Source organism: Carassius gibelio, chromosome B21 (genome assembly GCF_023724105.1).
Source record: "Carassius gibelio isolate Cgi1373 ecotype wild population from Czech Republic chromosome B21, carGib1.2-hapl.c, whole genome shotgun sequence".
Taxonomy (NCBI): Eukaryota; Metazoa; Chordata; class Actinopteri; order Cypriniformes; family Cyprinidae; genus Carassius; species Carassius gibelio.
The window spans coordinates 22,849,877-22,876,138 of record NC_068416.1 but is presented as its reverse complement, the minus strand read 5'-3'; the positions used below and the strand labels follow the sequence as shown (position 1 = coordinate 22,876,138).

The following is a 26,262-nucleotide window of genomic DNA, read 5'->3' as shown; positions in this document are numbered from 1 at the left end:
ATAAAAAATGTTTTTTTTTTTTAATCTCATGGCAGAAACAATCTTCCATAGATATATAGTTTAATCAGTTCTGTATTAAAGTTTCCTTCAATATCTAGTCCAACAAGTCTGCTTCCATAGAAAAACTAAAGTAATCCAGACAGTCACTTTATATACAAGTTTCAAGCATTTTTCATACACTTCGGACCAAAAGGATTTTAAGATCACAAGAAACTTTAATTCAGTCAGGTGTGTATTAACGGTGTTTTCCCTGACCTCCCTCTCTCAGGGGTCACTGGAGAGATGGACTCACGCACCATCGAGGTGCTGGCCAGCTGGATGCTGGAACATCCCATCACAGGAGAGGGCTCATCTGTAGGGGGCGCCACTGATACGTCCTCATCTGAAGGGCCAGAGACGGTCCAGTGCCCTGAGTCTCCAGCTCCTCTCACCCTACAGGAGAGCAGAGAACCCTGCGAGAGGTGAATTCATCATGCATACACGATGCTTTTTTGAGTGTTTTGAGTCCTAACCAACCAATTTCATGTTTGCAAGATCACAATGATCTACAAAATTTCCTAAAAACTCATATACAAGAGAGCACACTGCAAGGAGAATTGTATCCCAGAGTGGTCTCATTTCCATTTATCCTTTGTGTGTTTTCCAGTCTGTTGGCAGGTTTGGACTTGGTGGAGAGAGAGAACTTCTTAGATGTTCACCTCACCAGGAACAGACCCCCACCTGCACGGAGGCAGCGGTCCGGAGTAACTCAGAGAACATCTTTCAGGAGAGCCGGTCAGAATCACACACAGTATGGTTTCTTATTAATTCAGCAAGGATGAGTTTGCTCACCTTACTGGCTGGTTTCAGACTCCCCGTCGCCCAGTCCTGTCCCACCGCTGTACGCACAGGACGTGGGAGTGGCAGAGTGGCCAGAGCGGGCCGAAACGCACCCGTTTGCTGCTGAAGACGACTCCGAGCTGGGCTACATGGATGATCCGTACCAGGAAGAGCCGTATGAGGAGCTGCTCACCCCAGAGTTCATCACCTCTGAGAGGGACACGCTGTGGATGGTAGAGGTACTGGAGACGCTATCTGTCTATTGTTTTATCTGTTGTTTTTTTCTGTCTATTTTTTTAATCCACCATTCTATCGCCCTATAATTTTATGTATCTATCTATTGGTCTCTCTGTCTGCATGTCGTTCTGTCTGCCTTTTGTTCTGTTGTTGTATCTACCATTCTGTCATTCCCTCTGTTTATCATTCTGTTGTCATTGTTCTTTAATTCGTGCTGTTTTTCTCTCATTCTGTCATTCATTCTATTTTTCTATTGTTCTATCATTTGTTCTACATTTTAGTTTTCTTTCATACATTCTATTCCTTAATCATTCTGTCGTTTTGTCATTCTCAATTTTTTCTTTTTGTCATTCTTTCTAGATTTCCATCGTTCTGCCACTTGTTCTTTTTTTCTCTCATTCTTTCATGTGTTCTATTTTTCTATTGTTCTCTCGTTACTTGTATTTTCCTATTGTTCTATTTTGTTCTTTTGTTCTTTAATTCTTTATTTCTATTGTTCTGTCATTTGTTTTCTATTTTTTATCGTTCTGTCATTTCTGTTTTCATCTCGTTCTCTATGTTCTATTTTTCTCTCATTCTTTCATTCCATTTTTCCATTGTTTTCATTAATTCTGTATTTCAATCATTCTGTCACTCATTGTACTTTTCTTTCATTCTATCATGTTTTTTTACGTTTTTAATGATCTTTTATTCATAGATCTTTTTATTCCTTTTTTTCTGTAATTCTCTCATTAGTTGTATTTTTCTTTCATTCTGTCATTCTTTTTTTTCTTCTTTTCTTCTTTCATTCGCTCTATTTTTCTCTCGTTCTTCCATACGTTCTATTTCTCTCTCACTTTGTCATTCAGTCTTTCTGTCTATTGTGTGAGTCATATTATCGTCGCCTATCGTTTAGTATTTGTTTTCTCATTTATTCTCTCATTCTGTCTGAATACTGTTGTTTGTTTCATCATTCTGGCTGTTTTGCTTTTCATATTATTTGTCGGTTTATGAGTGTATTTTCATTGCTGTCTCAGGGAAGAGATGAGCCCCCGGATCCTCATGAGATGGTGGAGTGTGAGCTGTGTAACACACTCACCCTGCAGTTCAACAACCACATGAAGCGTCACCACCCGGGCTGCGGTCAGAGCGCCGGTCGCCGTGGTTACCGCAGCAACGGAGCCTACGTGGACGGCTGGTTCGGAGGGGAATGCGGATCAGGCAGCCCGTACTACCTCCTGTGCACTGCATGCAGGGAAAAGTACCTAGCCTCAAACCTGGGGGTTATGAGCTCCAAACAGGACAGGTGAAGATGAAGAAACGGTCAACATGCTGTAGCCTTTGACTTCTTTGCTATATAACAACCCAGATGTTGTTTTTCCAGCGCAAGAGGTTTGGCGTCTGATCTGATTGGTCAGTTAGATGGTACATCAGAAGGTATTTGTGCAGAACCAGCACTATCCATTTTAATAAATGAATGTGTAATGATTTGAATGTCTCTGTATTAGATGAATGGGATCTAGGTAACCAGGAAGACTCGGATTCAGACAGGCTTACAGGTTTGGAGGACTTTGGGATTCTTCTGAGGCCTTTGGGTCTGAGTGAGAAGAAGCCCGTGCCCAACCCAATCCCCTTCACTGAACACGACCCGCTCGGAGCCCTTGTTAGTGGTTCGGTCAGCGGCGCCAACAACCTGCTCTACAAAGGTAATGGTCTTCTTTTGTTTCATGTTTCCTATAAGAGCTTTCCAAAAAATCGGAGTGAATTGCAGCAGGTTGTGGTTTTATTTTTGTGTGTAGGTGTTGTCAGCACCGAGCTGAAGAGCTCCTCGGTTCCTCTGAGTCTCGGGGAGCAGGCAGCATCCCTGCGGGAGCCCCAGGAGAGACTGTTGGCTCTGAGGAGAGTCACCTCCACCGCTCAGATCCTGCTGGCCTACAGTATAGTGATAAGAGCGCTCTCACAGACGTCCACCAGGTAACAACCACTCACACCGGACTTCCCTCATCGAGTCTGACATATCATACTGTGATGGATCCATCAATGTCTGACTGACCTGCACAGAATCGAAGCCTTGCAGGACTCCATTATTCACCCATCAGCATCACCCTCATTAGTCACACGTGTTACCCTTTCCTTGGCCATTTCATTATATTTGACTAATTTGTTTATTCTTTTAACACATTTTACTTTATTTAAAACCATTTAGCAAAATCCTTACAGATTTTCCTTGCCTTGCCAGAAAATTAACTCCTTCACACAAATCCAGTATTATATATGTATATAATACATATATAATATTGACTGATTTATGCATATGTTTATTTTATTTATTATTTATAAAAAAAAATTGTCCTCGTAATCTTAAAATCAAATGAATTTTTGTGTATATGGTGCACTTCTCCAGTCATGTAGCCAGTTTTAACCCCGACCCTTTTTTTATAACCCACTGCAATCCCTTAATTTTGTATTATTATTCTTTTTTTTGATAATCCATATCGATGTACAAATATACACACTGTGTGTCTGTCACCGTGTGTTTCAGTTGTTCAGTGTGTAATCAGTCCAGTGGTCTGGAGGCTCTGGGTCTGGCTGACATCCGTATCCTGGTGCGGCTGATGTGTCTGGCAGCGGGGGGGCGTGTCCACACAGGCGTGGGCCAGCAGGGAATCGGGCGTGGCTCTGTGAATGATCGCACAGGCTCCGCCTTCCTATCTTTCCTCAGCTCTGCTATCGGCAGTTTAGTGTCTCACAGTCCTGCTGCCTACAGAGAGTTAGTGGACATCTGCACTCAGGTAAACTCTCTCTCTCTCTCTCTCTGTCTCCCCTCCCTCCCAACCGTCTTTCTTGTCTCCTCTACTAATGTTTCTCACCTCATTATCCTTGCTATGCTCTTCATCATTCTCTCCCTTCAGCTCATTTAATCATCCTGTCTGCCGTGTAATCATGCTGTCTCACCTGCATGTCCTTCCTCTCAGGATCTCATGGCAGCAGCTACAGGGATGAACATTAGCGCTATCACCGATCCGCAGCAGAGGATGAGGCAAAGCTCCGCCCTCAAGGGGGCGCCACAGGAGCTGAGAGAACTGACCCCGCCCACCTTCCTGGTCACACAGAGTCTGGTGTCCCTCCTGACGGAGAAAGGCGTTCGATACCGTTATAATGTGCAAAGAAGCGATTCCACTGAATCAAAGGGTAAAGAATTTCTCAAAATGGTACACATTTTAAATGTTTTAGTTTAATTTAGACCAGCGATTTCCGAACTTTGTCATCCAAACCCCTTAGACCTGAAATATTTTAAGTGATTTTTTTTTTGTAATTTTTTTATTTATTATTATTATTATAATTGTTTTTATAATAGCTAATGATCACATGACATAACATATAATACTTGTCATATTTATAAATGTAATACTTATAAATATTACATTTTAAATATTAAAATATGAAATATTAATAAATAATATTAATACTAATAATTCGTTTTAATAATTAAGTGTTTACATTTTATTATTACATTTACAATTGTTTTTTTTTTTCTTTATAAGCTTTTTATAAATCCAACTGTCATGGAAATCCTGGAAGCAACAGGATATTTTTATTTATTTGCAAGATTCTAAAAATAAATAAAATATTGATATTTTATGTCTCTATCATAGAAAACCTGTAAGTTTCAGGATATTTTTAATTGTTTTCATTTTTATTGTTTCATTCTTTATTAGTTTTTATTAACTTTTAATAAATCTCACTGTCATGAGGTACAAGTAATTTTTTTTATTTGGTTTGTTTAAACTGTTTATTGAAGTATCAGAAAATTTTACACTGCGATTACCAGGTCTGGAAATCATGAAAAGGAAATGTCTATAATGAATCAAATTTATTTCTTATCTTATATCTTCTCTTACCTTTTCTTCTCTTAGCTTATCTCTAAAATATGTCATTGGTTAGAACAAATAAATAAATTAATTAATAACCAGTAATCATGATAGGCTGGAAAACTTACAGTATGGAAAAGTTATGGACAGTGGTCAAGGGTTTTGGGGACCCTGCTGATTTTAATTCTAGTGACTCACTTAGGTATCCATATATCATTTTTAAATGGTAGTTAATGATCTGGAACTAACTTATCCTAATTAACTCCGCACGTGATTGGACAGAAGGCGGAAGCCCTCCACCCTCAGGTCCCCCTCACTCTCAAGCGGGAGTGCGGGTCGGGCCGCTGGAGCTGGCTAATGCGCTCGCTGCCTGTGCCCTGTCGGCCAGGCTGACCAGCAGACACCGACAGTGGGCGGCACAACAGCTGGTCCAGGCCTTGGCGGTCTCTGAGAAAGACAACCCTGTCAGACCCCAGACATACAGCGACATGGCTGGAGATCTGCGCAAGTGTCCCATCAAGAAGCTGGAAGGACATCTGAACAGGGTAAAGAGGATGTAGATGCAATGTCTTGCAAGCCTCCTTCTCTCTCTCTCTCTCTCTATGTCTTGGCTTGTTCCTGATTGGCTGCTGTGTTTGTAGGTGAGCAGCTGCAGCTGGAATTCAGAACAAGGTCTGTTGGCCACCGGCTCACAGGACGGAACTGTTCGACTGTGGGCCGTAACGCCGAACACAGCAGAACTGCAGCACACACACACCTGCAGCGTCAGGTGAGACTCCCTGCCTTTTTCTCTTTGATTAGGAAAGAGAGAAATTCCAGATGCTTCCTAGGTCCGTCGGGAAATAATTTTTCTGTTGAATGAGACACTTTGGACGCTGACAGATGTGTGTTTGTGTGTGGTCTCTGCAGTGAGGATGCTCAGAGCTCAGATGGTTCAATGGGATCTCATCTGCTGTCCGCCGTATCGTGGAGCGCAGGGGGAACTCTACTGGCCGCCTTCCAGAACAAACTCATCAACATCTGGACTGTCAATGGTCAGACCAGCATCCTGCTGCCACACACAGCACCAAATCTTCTATGTAATCGAATGGGCATACAGTAATTTATAACTGATTGTAAGCGCAAGTAAACGTAAAGACAATATGACTGCAAAATTATCTCTATTTACTTATTAAGGGCCGTTTCATAGTCAACGCATCTGTACGCATACGAGGCTACTCATCGTTACACTTCGGCCGCCATTATGCGTCGGTGCGTAGCCAAATGTGTCGTCCTAGTTTTTGATACGCGACGCGCCGATTCACGCAATACTATGCATTGTCAGTGGGGGCGACATTGCAAGTATTGTACATTAATTCAAGTACATTGTGTTTACAGAAGAAGAAGGTTTGAATACAATGGCGGGCGAAGAGGAAAAATTATGCAAACTTATACGTATTCATCCACATTTATACGATAGTTCATCAGCAACAGAATACACTCCTCTTCAGTTGCCATTGTGATCTGAATATCACGCGACCCGACTCTACTAATATCACCCGACTCTACTACCCCCTGTTGCGTGAGCGGTGTATTGCATACACGCATCACCCGTGACGCTTGCGTTCACTGTTTAGACTATGAAAGGGAGCGCGTCGCTCGCTCGCGTTGCTTGCTTGCGTTTCTCGCGTTGACTATGAAACGGCCCTAATTGTTTCTGGACTTATTGTGCGCAATACATCAGTGCATGTTATTCTGAAGAATTTTTTTTTTACCATAATCTTGCATCAAAAAACTTTATTTGCTTCTGGTTGTGTTATAGAAGCACCTTTTAAGACTTTCTTTCCTGTAGGTACTCAGGCACACATCGAGGCTCAGTCCTCCTGGGTCACTGCACTCTCGTGGGTTCAGACCTCCACTCCGTTCCTCAGTCCTGAAGCCTGCAGCCAGGTCAGCGCTCCTGAGAGTCTGCTGGTGGGCCGGCTGGATGGCTCCCTCTGCTGGCTGGAGGTCACAGACGACTTGAGGGTGGAGCGAACAGAGCTCACTCACTGCTACAGGAAAGAAGGTTAGTCCTTAAATGTGCTGAAGATGTTTTAATGTGTGTTCTTGAATTCAGTGGTGAATGACTGTCGCTGTGTTTTTCAGCACCTCAGTGTCTGGCCTGGTACAGTGTTGAAAAACCCTTTGCCGTGGGCTACCCCGATGGCAAAATTCTACTAGCAACAGCTGAGAGCTACGAAATCGAGCCGCCTGTTCTGCTAACAGCATTTCCTGTGAGTATGGAGTCCTCAAAACAAAGACAAACACTTCATTCGCCAATAATGATGGTCTGGTTAGTGAATAAAATCATTTATGTGGACTAATTGAAATTGTTTGTTTGGAAGATAGGAATAGGGATAGGAATCATAAGCAACACTATATTTTATTTTCTTAATCAAAATTGGCATAAAATATAATAAGTAAATTAATATAATTTAATAAGTGATGGTGATGAACAGTAATATTCATTATATTATTATCAAAAAAATAAATATATATATATATATATATATATTTACTTTTTAAATATTACTAATAATATTAATATTGATAATAATTATATATTTTAATTATTATATAATGCTTTTATTCAGCAAAGGTGCATTAAATTGATCAAAAGTTATGGTAAATACATTTATAATGTTATGAAAGATTTGCATTTCAGATAAATCTATTGTTACATAAATAATTATTTGCTAAAATATTAAGCAACTCAGCTCTTTTCAGCAGTTGTTATAATAATAATAATTAATATGTTTCTTTATCTCAAATTCAGCATATTAAAATGATTTCTGAAGGATCATGTGACACTAAAAGTAAAAACTGGAGTAATGATGCTGAAAATTCAGCTTTGATCACAGAAATAAATTACATTTAAAATATATTCAAATAGAAAAAAGTTATTTTAAATCTCAGTCGTGTTTCTACTGTACCTTTGTCTTGATAAAAATAAGAGAATTCCTTCAAAAACATACAAAATCTTGCCACCCATAAACTTTTCATTACAAAATACATTTGTTTTCATTCGATGAAATGCAACATGGAGACTTTGGGGAAACTTTTCAATGATGACCTGAACAAACCAAATGAACTGAATTAGTGAAATGAATTTGGTTTCTTCACACATTTCAGACAGATTGAAACTGAACACATACTTTGACGCAAATGAACCCATATGTTTTGAGATTGACATGCTTTTATGTTGACAGGAGAGTGTGAGTGCGCTCCGGTGGGACCCTACCGGTCATCTGCTGCTGTCTGTGGGCCGCTCTGAGGTGGTGAAGATCTGGGGTCGTGCCAGCGGTGCGTGGGTCACCCTCCACTCTCTGTTCCACATGGGCACAGTCAACACGGCCGAATGGTGCCCTCTGCCCGGCAGAGGACCGGAGCCTCGTCTTATGATGGCAGTGTGAGTGTGCCATATGCTTAATAGTCATTACAGCGATTTTCAGAGCCATATTCACTCATTTCATGTAGAAATCCTAAAATGGCATTGAAATGGAAATAGAAACCAGTGTTATTTTATAGTATCATTGAGATGCTATTACAGTTTTTGTAATTTTGTTCAGTCCCTCCAGAAAAACGCGATTATGTGATCGCGTGATTTAATGCATAATCAGCCAAGGGCTGCATATTTATGCGGGGGTCACATTTTTTCAAATTCGCCGCACTTTCGCCACATAAATTGCCGATTTCAGGAAGCAAAATATGCGGAGGTAGCATGATTTCATAATAATAATAATTTTTGTTGCAAAAAAGTCACATATATCTTAGCAGAAAGTTGAGAAATGTTGCGTTTACTTCAAACAAGTAAATCGCCATTATTTCCCAATGGGAAACTTATGAAGTGACGTAATTGCGCGACGTGAACATCATCTGTGAAGCCCGCGGTGAAACCAGCGTGAAGGACGCAAATCATTCTCATCTGCCAACAAAAATAAGCGCAAAAGACCGTGCGAAGCAGTTACCCGGTGTGTTACATGACAGTGGGGGCACATTATTTTGAAAGAGGGATGAGGATGAGGATGGCGAATGATAGGCCAGTGTTAAAGGCTACGCAGTTAACTTTCATTTTCACAGTGGACTGTTGTAGTTTCATTCAGAAGTTGATGCACCTCTATAGTTGTAAGATTGTACTTTTTTGTTACAGAATAGTACCAAAACCTTACAGTTGTAATATCAGTAGTATGTAAAATAATTTACGTAGCAGTAAGATTGCACTTTGCAATTCCTGTAAAACAGCATTTGTATATTTGTGTGTATATTTTATTTGTATTCATTTTTACAGAAGTAGTTGATTATTCCTTTTGTAAAGCTGGAGAACTTGTTTGACTCAATGTTTTGTAAGTTTGAGCCATGTGTTAATTAAGGTCTGAAATAAAACAGAATGAGAACTTAAATATTCTGTGATTTAGTATGCTTGCTTATCATAGGAAGTCATAAGAAATGACTCATTACAGTAAGGTAATAGCCTAGTTAGAACAGAGTGTTGGGGGTCACCTTTTTTTCTCTTTTTCATCAAACCGCAGTTTTTGCAAGTGCCCACAATTTCATCGCATAAGATTGCAAAAATATCCCGCATATTCCATCGCATTTTTTAAGAAACCTGCCGCAAAATCAAGCATTTTTGCCCGCAACAATCATAAAAATAATCCGTGTTTTTCTGGAGGGACTGTTTGTTGTGTGTTTTTGTTGTTTTTAAATGTTTGTATAGTTTTAATTATTATATTTTTTTAATTATTTTTTCCCTATTTTAATTATTTATTATAAGTTGATATCAATAAAATTAGAAATGTTGCATTGGAATTTTTAATATTATATTTCATTAAGGAATTTTATTAATTTTTTTGCCAGGTATAATAATCCAGATAGCAACATATTTTCTTTCAATACTAAAACAGAGTGTAACCAAATATAAAAAAAAAAAAAAAAAAAATATATATATATATATATATATATATATATATATATATATATATATATATATATATATAGACAACTCAAAACAATACAATTTAATAATGTAGTAAAATACACAGGTAAATTGTTCATAATAAAACCTGTGACATTCATTTAGATAATAGATAGAACAGAAGTAAAACCTAAAAGTCATAAAGAGGGTGGAAAATAGATGAAAATTTGTCAAATTAAATGACGACTTTGGGGGAAGAAACATTAACATTATAAGTGTGAATCAAGTGGTCCTAAAATGTTACAAAAGTGTATAATATGGCACTATTAATATTTTTCACACCATTAACGTGAAGAACGGGTACAAGATATCTCAGAGGAGAGCTTTAAATGAGTCCTTCATGAAGTATTTTTAGGATATGTAGACATTTATCTGTTATGTTGGTATTCAAGGATGCACAGGTGTGCAATCCATCATCTAAATATAAAAATTTTCCTTTATTTCTTCAGTGGATGTCAAAATGGCCTCCTGTATGTGTGGACTCTTCCTCAAGGGGGCACTAATGTCTCAGCGCCCAATTTCCTCACCCCTTCTACCAGCCAAGACAAGAGCAATGCCATCAAGGTCAGATTGATTTATGATTCGTTTTGCTTTTTTGGGGAGATAATTTACTTGGATAATAACTTAAGTCTTCTTATTTATTGCCTGTTTAACTTTACTTTTAATTCACTTTATTACTGTTAGATTACTTGTCACTAAATGTATTTTTTGGACTTTGTAAGAACAATTTAAGGAAGCTGTGTGTGTGTGTGTGTGTGTGTGTGTGTTTTGTGTTTCAGCGGGGCAATGCTAAATGTGTGTTCCGCCTGAGTGGGCACATTACGGCGGTAAAGACCCTGTCCTTTTGTCCCAGTGGACTTGCACTGGTGTCTGGAGGAATCGGAGGGGTGCTCAACATCTGGTCTCTCAGGGTGAGTCAAATGCTTCTTATAGGTATTTCTTTTATTAGCTTTAAAAAGCTCCTGTTTTTAATTGTGACTCCCCTGTGTTCTAGGATGGTTCAGTCCTGCAGACTGTGGTTACAGGAATGGGCTCTGTGGTTTGTACCACCTGGATCCCACACATAGGGGTGACCGCTTGTTCTGGTAGATCAAAGGTACTGAGCACTTTCTGAAAAAGTGTTTAGTTCAGTTAACGATTAATAAAAAAAATGTGTAAGAAATGTTTAATTCTGTTTCTCCTACCTCAGGATGTTTTGCTTATTCGCTGTACCCCAGACTGGATCTCTCAGAATCACGTTCTGGCCTCCTGCCGTTCCGTTCTACGCAGTCAGGGCATTCTGGGATTGAATCGTGCCCCCTGCATGGCCGTCTTTCTTGAGCGCCTTCCCACATTGCTTCAGGAGCAGTACAGCTATGAGAAGGTACATACAGTTTCTCATCAAAACTGAAAACTCAAACTACATGTAATGAGATATATTTTGCTGTCTTTGCGTTGTGGACGATAACTGCTAAATATTTTGTTTAAATCTAGACTATATAAAAAAAAATGGCCTTAAAGGGGGAAGTTTTGCTATAATCTTTTACCATCCCTTCAAGTTAGCAATCTAAATAACAAAATCGGCAAAAATACTTCAATTGCTGTGTTTACTGTATCTTTGAACAAATAAATGCAGTCTTGGAGAGCTTTTTTTAAATGACAAACCTCAATTATTCCATAATAATTTCTATAGAAATGGTATTGTCAATACATTATAGATATTATATAACAATATATCCTTTCATGTGTGTGTTGTTCCTCAGAGTCATGTGATGGCAGGCGATCAGTTGACCCACAGTGCCTTTCTTCAGAGTCTGGCCGCTCTGGCCGTGGGTCTCTTCTTGGATCAGTTACTGTGCCATCAGCCCAGGCCGCCTCACCACAGCGGGACAGAGCTGGATCAGGACGGGGCCCCTGGATCCTTCTGCCCCTCAGAGTGGAACTGGCTTTCCATCTATTCAACCACAGTGAAGAGCGCAGAGGCGTTTGCTCGTGGCACCGCCTTCCCAGAATCCTTCATTGCACCTGAATTCCACCATTCTGGATCCACGGAGTTGACCAAACCATTGGTAGGATGCAAAGGAATGAATCCATCTGAAATGCTTTTTATTTTTCAAAATCGGCGTATAATTTTAGGAAGGTTTCTTTACACAAAAAAAAATAAAATCTATTTATTCGAGACCTGTTTTGACAATCGTTTTGACACTTTATATTAGAATATTAAATGAGGTGTTTTTGCTGATTTACTTTTAAGAAAATAAAAAATACATAACGAGTAGAGGTGCTCCGATCACGATCGGCCGATCGTTATGCGTATCTCGTCAGTAAAGCCGGTTTTCTAATCAGCGGTTAATTCCATCAGGTGCGTGATTTCACATAGAGCAGCTGTTACTACACAGAGCCGTTGTTAATAGAGAAGATGCGCAAATCACGTTAATTTTCAGGGTTTATTGGCCCATCATCTCAGTTAACAACGGCTCTGTGTAGTAACAGCTGCTCTATGTGAAATCACGCACCTGATGGAATTAACCGCTGATTAGAAAACCGGCTTTACTGATGAGATGCGCATTAACGATCGGCCGATCGTGATCGGAGCACCCCTAATAACGAGGATTAAAATGAGAAAAAGTCAAATAATCAAATATTACAGACTGAGTAAGCATAAAAGGATGTAAACGATGAAAAAATTCCAACACGAGTGCAATCAGTATGGATAAAATGCAGAAAAGTATAGCACTAATATAATTGTTATTTTATAGTTTTTCCTTGAATCTTTTTATATTTTTCCAGATTTCCATGTAATTTTTGGAAAACATGTTGTATTATGATTCATCACAGGTAATATTATAGTAAAGTAAAACTAAAACGAAATTGAAAACAATTTAAAATGTTAACTAAAATATATTTAACAACCTATTTCAGCTAGTCACTAAGGCATCATTTTTCAGTTTAGTTTAAGTTGATGTACTAAAATAACAAAATTACTAAAACTTTAACTAAAATTTAAACGAAAATATACAAATAAAAAGGAATATTCAAAATATTAATAAAATCTCACTGACAGCAGAATTCCTTAGCTGAGCTCAGAAAATCCTGTTTTCTACAATATGGCCCTTAAAGGTTACTTTGATTTATGCAAAGGGTCTTTTGTTCTCCTTCCAGGACAACAGTAAATGGACCTTCATGATGGATGAACAGCTCATGTCCTGGGCGACCAGCAGACCTGAAGTAAGTCTGTGTGTTCCTGAACGTGTGTGAGGTTTAGCAGATATGTGGAAGTGTTTGTTAGGACATCCGGATCTTCCTTCATCTCCCTCATTCATCTCTGTCAGTGTAGCCCCTGTGTTCAGCATTGTTCTCTCAGGCAGATTTTTATCACTCGTCACGTGTTTTTATTCATTCAGCTTTTATAAATTACCCCACACCAGCCCTACCAGCCAGCGCCACACAAAACCTGTCTCTACTTTACATAAAACTCATTTCCTTATTATGCCTATTTTATTTTTACAGCTTGCTAAATTGGCTTGAGATTGCATTAAAAGAATAATGTTTTTGTAATGTGTATAAAGGAAATATTATTGTATTTGTGCGTTACACATCTTTTTTGAATCTAATAAAGTCATGTTTGTGGTTTTGACAGGACTGGCAGCAGGGTGGTAAAAGTGAGGTGTATTTGTGGGGTAATGGACGTCACGGGCAGCTGGCGGATGCTGGGACCAGCGCGTCTGTGCCCACACTCGCTCCCTCTCTCTCGCAGACTCAACAGGTAGATTATCAACACAAAACACATGCAAAGCTACCACAAAAAATTGTTATCTACATTTATCTCCGCTGTGTGTTTCTCTCAGGTTGTGTGTGGTCAGAACTGCACGTTCCTGGTTCAGGCTAATGGTACGGTTCTGGCAGTAGGGGAGGGCAGTTACGGTCGACTCGGACAGGGTAACTCAGACGACCTCTACACCCCAACCATCATCTCAGCTTTACAAGGTAATGTAACCACAACAAACTTATTTTCAAGCCAATGCCTGTAATATGTGTAGAACACAGTAGTTAAATATCAATCATTTTAGAGCCTTTTAAAGTGAACAATAACTGTGGCTGTCAATTTATTTATTTTTTTCTTTTTTGTATTAATAAAATAAAAATAACTTCACAAAAACCAACATAAATAACAATAATAATAACAGCAAAAATATAATAATTATGGCATTATTAATAATAACAACGTATTAATTTATTTTTAATAACATATTGTAACTATAAAATAATAATAATAATATTCGTTGAATTTTAACACATTGTATTGAACTTGTGCTGGTACTTTTTTATTTTTATTTGTTTTTTATTTATTATTATTTGTTATATATTGGAAATAAGATTAAGGGTTTTTTATGTATTGAAAATAAGATTAAGATGATGCTTATTATTATTATTATTATTGTTATTTTTATTATTATTATTATTATTATTATTTTATTCATTAATTTTATTATTTAATAACCTCTTTCTTTTTCTAATACTATAATTATAACTATAATTATATAATTAAATAATATATGTAATAGTTTAGTTAACCCTCTGGAGTCGATTAACGCGTATACGCGTTATGAGGCATTTTCTCTTGATAACCAGAAACAAACTTAAATTACACTTTAAGTTTTAATCTTACAGAGATGAGCTATACATCAATCGAATCTGTAAAGGGTCTACTTTTTTGTATACAGACAAAATAACAACAAAACTCTGTGCACTTATAAAATAAAGATAACAAACAAAGTGTGCTGTCTGCAGCCTTGGTCTGCGCTGATCTTCATTTAGACACGCATCATTAAAATGAAACTGTAACTCCGTGAATACTCAACGAAGAGACATTAGAGACTATAGAAAGTTGACTTGTTTACTTTTAAACGGAACAAGTCCCGCCCGAAAACAAATATTCTGTGTTACAGTAATCCATACGAAAACAACACGATGTCCGTTTTTCACGTCTTCCTTCATTATCTTCTAATGTGACCACGCCCCCGCACTGAACGCTCTATTCAGATTATAATGTTTCACTGAAGCGCGTGGCTTGAATACGCCCATAACAGAAGACAATGCAGCCAGACTGTTCTTCAAGTTCTTTTATTTTACTGTTTGCTTCGCGATGAGAGGAATAAGACATAATTCACCCCAAAAAGATGTGATGTGGTTGAGAATTTTAGTTTTGGACTTCCTCAGAAAAAGAATGAAGTGCTTTATTCAGCTGAGATCATAAACATGAGTAAGTCTCGAATTATTTATTTATATACTTGTACTAGTTTTCACATAACGTGTAAACATTTTACTAGTTAGACTTTTTCCAAACTATAATTCCTGACTAAATGCATAATCAAGTGAAACATTATGAAGTTTCAATAACAATATACAATACTATACAATTCAAAAGCTTGATGTAAATAATATAAATGTAACAAATATATGTAACTGTAACAAATGTAACAAACAATGCTGTTCTTTCAATTTATCCCCCCAAAAAACTGAGAAAAAATTCTCAGCTATTTTCAACATAAATAATAATAATGATAATAATAATAATGATAACAATAAATGTTTTTATTTTTTTTATTTTTTCAGAAAATCAGATTGTGTGAATAGAGTAATGATGTAATGATGCAAAAAAATCCGCTTCGAAAGTCAGCTTTGATTGTTCCTAATAAGCGGTTTATCTCGCAAGTGAATATTAAATTACGATGTGGGATAATTCAATATTCTAAATAAACTACAAACATAAAATTATATACATTTATTTTGTCCTCACATTCTTTCTCGTAACTCCTCCCTCTCAGTGACACAAGCTGACTGAAAGACTCATTATGCAGCTCATTATGCGGGTCTTTGATAGTTGACACCTACTCATATATAACTTTTACAAACAAAAAGTATCTTAGAAAATTTAAATCAATATATTGTTTTCTGTGAGTGAGTAAACAAGATGATTTTCACATCATTTAGAAAGAAAAATTCTAGGCTAGAAGCTCCAGTTCTCAAAACTCCCAGGAACCATTGTTCTGTATGTGTTTTATTGCCTTATTCAAGTGATTTAACATTTTTAGTTTTTCTCTAACCATGCATAATATTTTTTTTTCTCAAAAACACAATCATGTACATACATGCTGCTCACATATTATTATAGCCCAGTTTGTGCTGATTACAGTGGGATTAGACTTTAGACCTCAGAGGGTAAATACATTATAATAATAAAAATGACCTATAAAAAATATTATTATTTTATTTTTTTTATAAACTTAATTATATATTTTAATCTTAACTTGAACTCTATATAAAATGCAGGAAACATATAAAGCCTCTATTCATGTAATTTTTTCCCCTAATAGGCTATGTAGTGACTCAGCTGGTGACATCATATGGGTCTGATGGCCACTCATTGGCTCTCACTGAGACCGGAGAGGTGTTCAGCTGGGGTGATGGGGATTATGGGAAACTCGGCCACGGGAACAGTGAAAGGCAAAGGCGACCTAAACAGATCGAGGCTCTGCAGGGAGAGGAAGTGGTGCAGGTAAAGAAAATTACAGTCCAAGTTCATCACCAAAACCATCACATGATCAGTTTTCACAATTCAGATTCAGTTTTCTGATTCTGACGTGATCAGATTTCGTTTGAACATCATTTCCCTCTTTCAGTTGGCGTGTGGGTTCAAACACTCAGCTGTCATCACAGCAGACGGAAAACTCTTCACCTTTGGCAGTGGAGATTCTGGACGCTTGGGTCAGAGGTCAACTTCAAACAAGATGGTCCCAGAGAGAGTGACAGCACTGGATGGGTACCACATTGGACAGGTGTTTCTTCATTGTTTGGACTTTCATTCTAATGTGCGTAAATGACCTTTGACCAGTGCGTGATGAGTGAAGATGAACTTTTCTGTCATGTTTAGGTGTCATGTGGCATCAATCATACTTTGGTCCTGTCATCAGACGGCCTGAGTGTGTGGGCTTTCGGAGACGGTGATTATGGTAAACTGGGTATTGGACCATGTACAGTGAAATGCTACCCACAGGTACAGTCTTACTGATCGATTAGGTACATTTTCATTAAAAGTCTCCAAGGCTGCAATTATTTGACCAAAATTACAGTAAAAACAAGACGTAAAATATTATTAAAATGTAAAATAATTTTTCTATTTCAATAAATATTTGTGATGCAAAGATGAATTTTCAGCATCATTACTCCAGTCAGCACTGTCACATGACTCTTCAGAAATCGTGCTGATTTGGTGCGCAAGAAACATTCTTATTATTGACAAAACTTTCTTTGATGAATAAAAAAGTTTAAAGGAACATGTATTTGAATGTTTTGTAACATTATAAATGTCTGTACTGTCATTTTTTATCAGTTTGATGCATCTTTCTAAATAAAAGTAATAATTTATAAAATAAAAAAAAAGTCTTACTGAACCCAAACTTATGAAAATCAGTGTATGTTTTTTTTTCATCAGCTTATTGTCCTATTTCTATTCATTGTTAGAAAGTGGAGGCTCTTTGCAATAAAGGCATTAAGAAGGTTGGATGTGGAACACATTTCTCAGTGGTTCTGGCAAAAGATGGACACGTCTACACATTCGGTCAAGGTAGACCCTCCAGAAATGATCAACCTCATCATCATAATCCAAATGTGTTTGTGTGTAAATGTGACATCGCTTTTTGATTCTAGTCTGAATAAATTTTTCTCTCAAAAGAATATTTCAATCGTAAAGCTTACTGTGTGTTTGTCAAATTACTTATATGCATGCATGTTTTCACAGAGCGTCTGATTGGTCTGCCGGACTCCATGCTGAAGAATCACAACCGGCCGCAGATCATTCCCGCTCTGGAGGGCGTCTTCATTGAGGATATTGCTGTGGGCTGTGAACACATCCTTGCCTTATCCAACACTGGAGATGTGTATGCATGGGGCTGCAACTGTGAGGCCCAGGTACTGTCAGCAATGATGTTTTCTGTGGATATTTGAGAATCTGTGAATATTTAGTGGCGCTTATGTCCTCTTTATGTGTATTGCAGCTGGGTCTGGGCCATTCCAATCCTGTCAAAGAGCCCACTCTGGTTACTGCTCTACAGGGCAAGAACATCAGGCAGATCTCGGCTGGACGCTGTCATACCTCAGCCTGGACCACACCGGCTTTGTCAACCAGAGCTTCAGGTACAATCAAATCCCAGTGAGCTGCCTTGGAACTTCATAAGTGAACTGTTTGAAATCATCTACATGTGTAACAGCTAATAATGTTTACTTATCCACCAAACAACTAGCACTGTTCAATAGTAAATGCGTTCTTATTGGTACTATGAAACAAAATTGCAAAAATGTAAGTTTTAATTTTGAAACATAACATTTTTTATTTTATTTTTCTGACAGAAAGAGATCAACAAAATAAAGAGATGTACTGCTTTTTGGCCCAAAAAGTAATATCTCTGTCTTATCCGAATTCAGTAGGAGACAGTTATCCAGTCTTTTAAATTTTTAATTCACTTAGATAATTTAGAAGTTTCATCTGGTCTTGTTGAAATATATAGTTGAGTATCATCAGCAATACAATGTAAACTAATTCCGTATTTCTAGTAATATTACCAAGGGAAACATGTATATTGAAAATCGTAGAGGACCTAGGACAGATCCCTGTGGCACTACATACTAAACTGGTGATAATTGAGATGACTCCCTGTTTAAATAAACAAAGTTGTAGCGATCGGACCGGTAGGATCTTAACCATCTTAAAGCTTGCCCTTGAATACCTGTATAGTTTTGTAATCTATCTGAAAGTATGTCATGATCTGTATTGTTGAATGCAGCACTAAGATCAATTAAAACTAGCAATGAGATGCAGCCTTGGTCTGACACAATAAGGTCAAAAAAAAAAAGTATATTTGTATATAATAATGTACAATATACAACAATAATTGTATATTGTAAATTATATTGTATTTATTCTTGTCTCTAAAATATTGTATTGACTAGAAGTTGCTTTTTGGTACTGACTCTACAAATATGATGAGTAAAACTCCTTATCCAGTAGCAACAAACAACAGGCAGACTGATTAAAAATCCTGAAAATGTATTTGTCAAAAGCTATAAAACCTGTAATTTAGACATGTTTCTGCTGAATCCTAGTATATCTAAAAATAAAAAATAAAAAATAAAAACTCATCAGTGAACATCTGTTCTAGGATCAGTTCCTCAGCGGTTGGATGTGAGATTTGTTTTTGTATTTCATGTCAACAGCTCTGGCTGTGTATTTTGTAGGTTGTTCAGGGATACAGCTGGGTCTGCCTCAGTGCGTGCCTCCGCAGTATAACGCCCTCAAAGACTGCAGCCCTGAAGTGCTAAACACCCGTCTCAGAGTACTGTACCACTTCTCTGATCTTATGTACAAGTCCTGGAGGCTTCTGAACCTCGACCCCCGCTGTCAGGTACAGCAATCAATAATAAAACAAGCACACACACACACACACATTCATGTGAATCACAGCATTCGCTGCTGATGTTTCACTGGGAAAAAACTGTACTCTGACTCCCTGCCAAGAACCTTTCATCATTTTCTAAGCTCAGCTGAATTTGTGTCCAGTGTGAAAATGTTGCTTGTTACGGGGATCCTGTTTTTTTTACCTCCAGACTAATAGGTCTGTGTCGGTCGATATCCATGCAGAAGTTTTGTCTGACAGTGTCACTGTCTGGTTGGTTTCCAGGTAAATGCTTCCCGCTATAGCTCTGGTACAGCTGCCATCGTACAGGGCCAACTCCGAGGCCTCCTGTCCCCGAAAGTCAACACACTTCCTCTCGTTCGCACTATCGGCAGAACCATGACCCAGGGAAAGACCTACGGTCCCCAGATAACAGTCAAACGGATCTCCACCAGGTATGAGCTTTTAACCAGGTCTGCACAATGAATCAGATTCACAAATTCACAAAATAAGCAATACTGTCAAAAGTCTGTTATTTAATGAAATAAATAAATTTGCTGTGAGATTCAGAGTGAAATGCAGCAATGTGTTCTATTACATGTAAGCAGCTCATGAGCTGTTTTCAGCGTTTCAGAGTGTTTCTTTGTTTATTTTTGTAATTATTACTTTTCTGTGGAGTATTAAAATAGTAATAATGAATGATATTTATTATTATAATTACTATTTTATAGACACTGTTATTAATTTTGTTTTCTGAACCTGAGCTCGATGTAATGTACTTGTGAAAAAAAAAAAAAAAAAAAAAAAAAATATATATATATATATATATATATATATATATATATATAATTTAATAATGTTTTAGAATAGGACAAATTAAGCATTAAATAAGCCAAAATACTACAAAACATCAAGATGTTTCTTGATAAATCTAATTCACAGTAAATGCTTATATATAATTTTCTTAATTTTTTTTGCCAAGATTTAAACCATTTACTTGAATTATCTAACCTTGTCCTCCAATCCACAGGGGGCGCTCAAGCAAGCCCATTTTCGTGCAGATAGCCAAACAGGTGGTGAACCTGAACCCTACTGAGCTGCGTCTGCCCTCCAGAGCATGGAAGGTGAAACTGGTTGGAGAAGGGGCGGATGACGCCGGCGGCGTGTTTGACGACACCATTACCGAAATGTGCCAAGTAAGTCCATTTTCTTAAAAGGGAGGGTTTGCTTTCACGTTCAGGCATCCAAAACTGAATTCCATTTTCCTAGGAGTTGCAGTCCGGTGTGGTCGAGCTTCTCATTCACACTCCCAACAGCTCTGCAGATGTTGGTAGCAACACGGACAGGTACGTTGTAAATAATGAAATGCAGAAGCAGAATGTATAGCGATGATGTCTTTTTATAGCATAAACCAGAAGGTAGTTTCACCCTGGTTTACTTGACAAAAATCCAGTAGTTTCTGGTTTTAGTCTACATAAATGTGTCATCCCTGCAGCACTCTATTGGCTCTAAATAGAATAACTGTTTACTACTAACCTCCATTGTCTGGACAGGTTCTTACTGAACCCAGCAGCAGTCTCGGATGATCACATGGTGCAGTTTCGCTTCTTGGGGATCCTAATGGCGGTGGCCATTCGAACCAAAAAGCCTTTGGATCTGCACCTGGCACCTTGGGTGTGGAAACAGCTGTGCTGTATTCCTCTGGGAGCTGCCGACCTGGAGGAGGTGGATCTGCTCACGTACCGCTCACTTCAGGGCATCTTACACCTGGACAACAGCGTGATCAATGAAGAGAACTTCACAGTGGTGAGGCACACAGACCCGAGAGACCAGCAGAGATCATCCATTCAGACATGACTTTCTCACTCTCTTTTATTCTGGATTTGTAGATGATCCCTCTGGACTCGTTTGTGGCACACAGTGCTGATGGCACATTGGTTCCAGTGATTCCTGGTGGGCACTACGTCCCTCTGACATTCTCCAGCAGGAACGATTATGTGGAGAGAGCCTTGCACTACAGACTTCATGAGATGGACAGACAGGTATCTGCCTCTCATCCAGACACTTTAGAATTAAAGTGAGCTTAGTTACACATTTCGCTTAAAGGGATAGTTCATATAGACTGATCTTGCATGCTGACAGTAAAGAAAGGTAACGTAGTTTTTGTGTGTATGTAGGTGGCAGCAGTGAGGGAGGGCATGTCCTCAATTATCCCAGTCCCGTTGCTTTCCCTGCTCACGGCTCGACAGCTGGAACAGCTGGTGTGTGGCCTGCCCGAGGTCTCTGTGGAAATGTTGAAGAAGGTGGTCCGATACCGTGACATTACTGACAGCCATCAGCTCATTGGCTGGCTGTGGCAGAGCCTCGAGGAATTCACCAATGAAGAGAGAGTCCTGTTCCTGCGGTTCGTGTCTGGACGTTCCAGACTGCCATCCAATCCGGCAGATATCACACAAAAATTTCAGATCATCAAAGTTGATCGGGTAAGGCTACTGTCAGGTATAGAATATCCTCTTTATTATAAACTAAAAATATATATATGTATATGTATGTATGTATGTATGTATGTATGTATGTATGTATATATATTTGTGTGTGTGTGTGTATGTGTGTGTATATTATATATATATATATATATATATATATATATATATATATATATATATATATATATATATATATATATATATATATATATATACATATATATTCATTTAATATATAAAATGTAATGACTAGAAATGAGATGTAGAAAATATTGCTCTGGAATACTTTCTTTACAATATACTTAATTAAAAATATATTAAAATAATTTAATGAATTTAACTAAAAGCTGTATAATTTAATATAAACATTTTAGTTAATTACAAAATTATTTTAATCTAACAGAATTGTATGACAACGAATTAGAGGTAGACATGATTTATTTTATGAAATTAAATTTATTTTTTAAGGTAATATAAAATTATTTTACTAAAATTCAGCTAAAACAGGAAAGATTTTCAATGATGTATCTTTTATTTATATGATTCTTAATGTTCATTTATATGAAAAGTTTGTCAGTAGATATCATAACTTATATAGAGACATAGGAAAACTAGTTTAGGTGTGTGTGTGTGTGTATATACACATAATGAAATTACCTTTTGAATATAGAGGTGCATATCAATAATATATTTATTTCAGTAATTAAACACAAATTTTGAAACTTGTGTATTAAATAAATCCATTGCACACAGACTGAAGTAGTTTAAGTCTTTGGTTCTTTTAATTGTGATGATTTGGGCTCACATTTAACACAACCCCACCAATTCACTATTTTAACAAATTATAATACTTCATAAGACCAATAAAAAAAAAACTTTTTTAGTGAATTGTTGGCCTTCTGTAAAGTATGTTAATTTACTGTACATGTACTCAATACTTTGTAGGGGCTCCTTTTACTTTAAATGCTGCCTCACTTCGGCATGGCATAGCGTGATCAGTTTGTGGCAGTGCTGAGGTGGTCTGGAAGCCCAGGTTTCTTTGCCAGTGGCCTTCAGCTCATCTGTATTTTTCGGTCTCTTGTTTCTCATTTTCCTCTTGACAATAACGTATAGGTTCTCTAAGGGGTTCAGGTCTGGTGAGTTTGCTGGCCATTCAAGCACACCAACACCATGGTCATTTAACCAACTTTTGGTGCTTTTGGCAGTGTGGGCAGGTGCCAAATCCTGCTGGAAAATTAAATCAGCATCTTCAAAAAGCTGGTCAGCAGAAGGAAGCAGGAAGTGCTTCAAAATTTCTTGGTAAACAGGTGCAGTGACTTTGGTTTTCAAAAAACTCAATGGAACAACACCAGCAGATGATATTGCACCCCAAATCATCACAGACTGTGGAAACGTAACACTGGACTTCAATCAACTTGGGCTTCTCCTTGACATGTCTGTCTGTAATGGCTCTTGATGCCTTGACCCCAGCCTCAGTCCATTCCTTGTAAATCTTCACTGAAATTCTTGAATCGGTTTTGCTTGACAGTCCTCATAAGGCTGCGGTTCTCTGGATTGGTTGTGCATCTTTTTCTTCCACACTTTTTCCTTCCACTCAACTTTCTGTTAACATGCTTGGATACAGCACTCTGTGAACAGCCAGCTTATTGGCAATGAATGTTCCTTGTAAAGGGTGTCAATGATTGTCTTGTGGACAACTGTCAGATCAGCAGTCTTCCCCATGATCGTGTAGCCTAGTGAACCAAACTGAGAGACCATTCTGAAAGCTCTGGAAACCTTTGCAGGTGTTTTGAGGTGATTAGCTGATTGGCTTTTCACCATTTTCTAATTTGATTAAGTGAATTGGTGGGGTTTTGTTAAATGTGAGCCAAAATCATCACAATTAAAAGAACCAAAGACTTAAACTACTTCAGTCTGTGTGCACTGAATTTATTTAATACACTAGTTTCACAATTTGAGTTGAACTACTGAAATAAATGAACTTTTCAACAACATTCTAATTTATTGAGATGCACCTGTATTTTACAGAAAAATTACCCCAAAATTTTAAATTGTAAAAATATATTTTATTTATATGATTATTAATGTTTATTTATATGAAATGTTTGTCAGATTTAAAAACTGAAAGGGACACAGGAAAAAATACTTTATGGAAAGATAATTTAAAATGTAACCCAAAATGGTAATTTTTTAAATTATGTTGTCTGTTATTTTGTCAGTTGTTAAAACGTTACAGAAATGGTCACAGTTATTGGCCAATATTGACAGTATCAACAAATATTGTCCGATCATTCAGCCTAGCTAATTATGCATATGAACTTTCCATGTCCAACGGCAGTATGTGAATTGGGATGAAGCCCAGGTCTTTAGTCTCACTTTGTTCTCTCAACAGCCTGTGAATGGACTTCCTACGGCCCAGACGTGCTTCTTCCAGTTGCGCCTTCCTCCCTACACAAACCAGGCCATACTAGCCGAGCGCCTACGCTATTCCATTCACAACTGCCCCTCAATAGACATGGACAACTACATGCTGTCACGCAACACCGACCCCGCAGACAGCTCTGACACAGAGTTCTAACGTGGCCCTCGCAAAAACAGACTCTATAACGCTACGAAGCACAGAATAACCCTCATAAATGCCTCCGGTTGCACTTATTCCTCATACATGCAATACAGTTTTCAGTCCCAAAGCCACACATACGTACTCTCTGCAGTACCCAGAATGCACTGCAGACACCAGTTCTTCCACAAGGTCAAAGGGAGAATATTTAAGCAATTCAATTCTGTATTTAGTCATTTTTGTATCATCTTCGTGCTTCTGAATATTGCGGGAAAGATTCTAAAACAACAACAAAAAAAGTATAATACTGTTACAAGCGCCGTTCCTGGAATGGTCGCAAAGTTTCTTCTCTTGGCGTAAGCTACAGAAACTGGGCCGGTTCGTAGGTGAGCACTTGGCAGCTAGCTTCCTGTCCCAGTTTATGCCAAAGGCTATTAAACTACTGTACTGTACTGTACACGATACCTTCTGACTCAGTGAAAAAAAACGAACAAAATAAAAATGTACTGTGAGTCTGAGAAACAAATCCCAGAGCAATCGTTGTTTGGGCGTTTGTATCAAGCTAGCTTGTATCTTTAATGAATGTATCCTTGCAAATGCCATGCACGTGTGCACTCCAGTCTTTTATTTGCCAAATACTGTACTGATGCTGTACATTTACATAGGGTTTAATGAATTTAAGCCTTTTTTGTGTTTTTTTTTGCAACTGTGAAACAGCGCGTGGAGACGTCTGTGCATTCTCACAGAGCGAGAGTGCAGGTTTGCTACACTGATGCTGATTGGTCATCAGTATTATTATTATGTGCTTCGGGCTTGTATGCCTCAATGCTGGATGTAATACATGTTTTGACTGTTTTTACAGGTGTGTTTGATAGAGGAGAGTCACTCTTTACTCTCCAACCTTCAGTATGCGGTGGTTTACAGTATTGGTAAATTATTATGTTTTTCCTGAAATATTTATCTGATTGAGCTTTGTGTTGGAAAGACGACTGAGGAGGACTCATTGTGCCGTTTTGCACTTAAAAGAACATTCCCCTATTTTTAAAAATAGGCTCACTTTCCAACTCCCCTAGAGTTAAACAGTTGAGTTTTACCGTTTTCGAAACCATTCAGCCGATCTCTGGGTCTGACGGTAGCATAGCATAGATCATTGAATCTGATTAGACCATAAGCGTCTCGCTTAAAAATGACCAAAAAATTTCAGTATTTTTCCTATTTAAAACTTTAAAAGACACTTCCATGTACTAAGACTGACGTAAAAATAAAAAAAAAGCCATATTGGCTTAGAAAATTGTAACTTTTCATTTGCCGCCTGTCTTGGTACACAATGTAACTACAGAAGAGTCAAGTTTTAAAAAGGAAAAATATCAAAACTCTATGGTCATTTTTGAGTAAGATTCTTACGGTCTAATCCAATTCAATGATCTATGCTAAGCTAAGCTAAAAGTGTTACCGCCAGACCCAGAGATCGGCTGAATGGACTCGTAAATGGTAAAACTCAACTGTTTAACTCTAGGAGAGTTGTAAAATGAGCCTATCTTCAAAAAAAAGTGGAGTGTTCCTTTAAGACCTATATGCATTTCGCTTTAGGAAAATCTTATTCACTATAATATTTGCAGATTTCAGATTAATTTATCTAGTGATTCTTCTAACCCAAGTCACTACTGATATACTGTAAGCCCCTTGGCTGATTTTTTATGGAAGTATCCAGAACTAACTTTAACATGAATGAGTACTTTGTTAGGCTATGATGTGGTATTTGGTAATGCTCAAATTTCAGATTAAGCCATAAAACAAGAATGAACAAGAACTGTATGACATCTCATGTCGATGGCCTCTCAGATGAAAGATGCCCTGTACTGTAAATTAAATTTAGTGTACAGAC

The 26,262-nt window shown here is 37.8% G+C and overlaps 1 protein-coding gene across 2 annotated transcripts; it reads left to right on the top strand.

Moving 5' to 3' along the window:
- The first annotated feature begins 271 nt into the window (after positions 1 to 271).
- On the top strand, positions 272 to 26,262 carry LOC127986253 (probable E3 ubiquitin-protein ligase HERC1). Of its 2 annotated transcripts, none has more exons than XM_052588521.1 (37): positions 272 to 461; positions 647 to 774; positions 850 to 1,058; positions 2,073 to 2,341; positions 2,420 to 2,472; positions 2,544 to 2,741; positions 2,835 to 3,009; positions 3,578 to 3,827; positions 4,011 to 4,227; positions 5,190 to 5,452; positions 5,549 to 5,676; positions 5,817 to 5,941; positions 6,739 to 6,954; positions 7,035 to 7,162; positions 8,138 to 8,337; positions 10,350 to 10,464; positions 10,680 to 10,811; positions 10,895 to 10,996; positions 11,090 to 11,263; positions 11,643 to 11,948; positions 13,042 to 13,107; positions 13,520 to 13,645; positions 13,728 to 13,866; positions 16,257 to 16,438; positions 16,563 to 16,718; positions 16,814 to 16,936; positions 17,404 to 17,506; positions 17,681 to 17,850; positions 17,937 to 18,075; positions 19,174 to 19,340; positions 19,617 to 19,786; positions 20,362 to 20,527; positions 20,601 to 20,677; positions 20,885 to 21,137; positions 21,221 to 21,373; positions 21,509 to 21,814; positions 24,210 to 26,262. In XM_052588521.1, exons 1-37 carry the CDS (start codon positions 283 to 285, stop codon positions 24,393 to 24,395), a joined length of 6,249 nt encoding a protein of 2,082 aa, XP_052444481.1. In that variant the 5' UTR covers positions 272 to 282; the 3' UTR covers positions 24,396 to 26,262. The 2 variants fall into 2 exon arrangements, with proteins under 2 accessions (XP_052444481.1, XP_052444480.1); XM_052588520.1 differs by having other exon boundaries at positions 5,817 to 5,986.

Excerpts from the sequence above, each read along its gene's own strand:
- LOC127986253 (XM_052588520.1), top strand. The coding sequence starts at position 283 with ATGGACTCACGCACCATCGAGGTGCTGGCCAGCTGGATGCTGGAACAT. Across the intron at positions 462-646 it reads AGCAGAGAACCCTGCGAGAG|TCTGTTGGCAGGTTTGGACT; the intron begins GTGAATTCATCA and ends TGTGTTTTCCAG. Across the intron at positions 21,815-24,209 it reads AGATCATCAAAGTTGATCGG|CCTGTGAATGGACTTCCTAC; the intron begins GTAAGGCTACTG and ends TTCTCTCAACAG.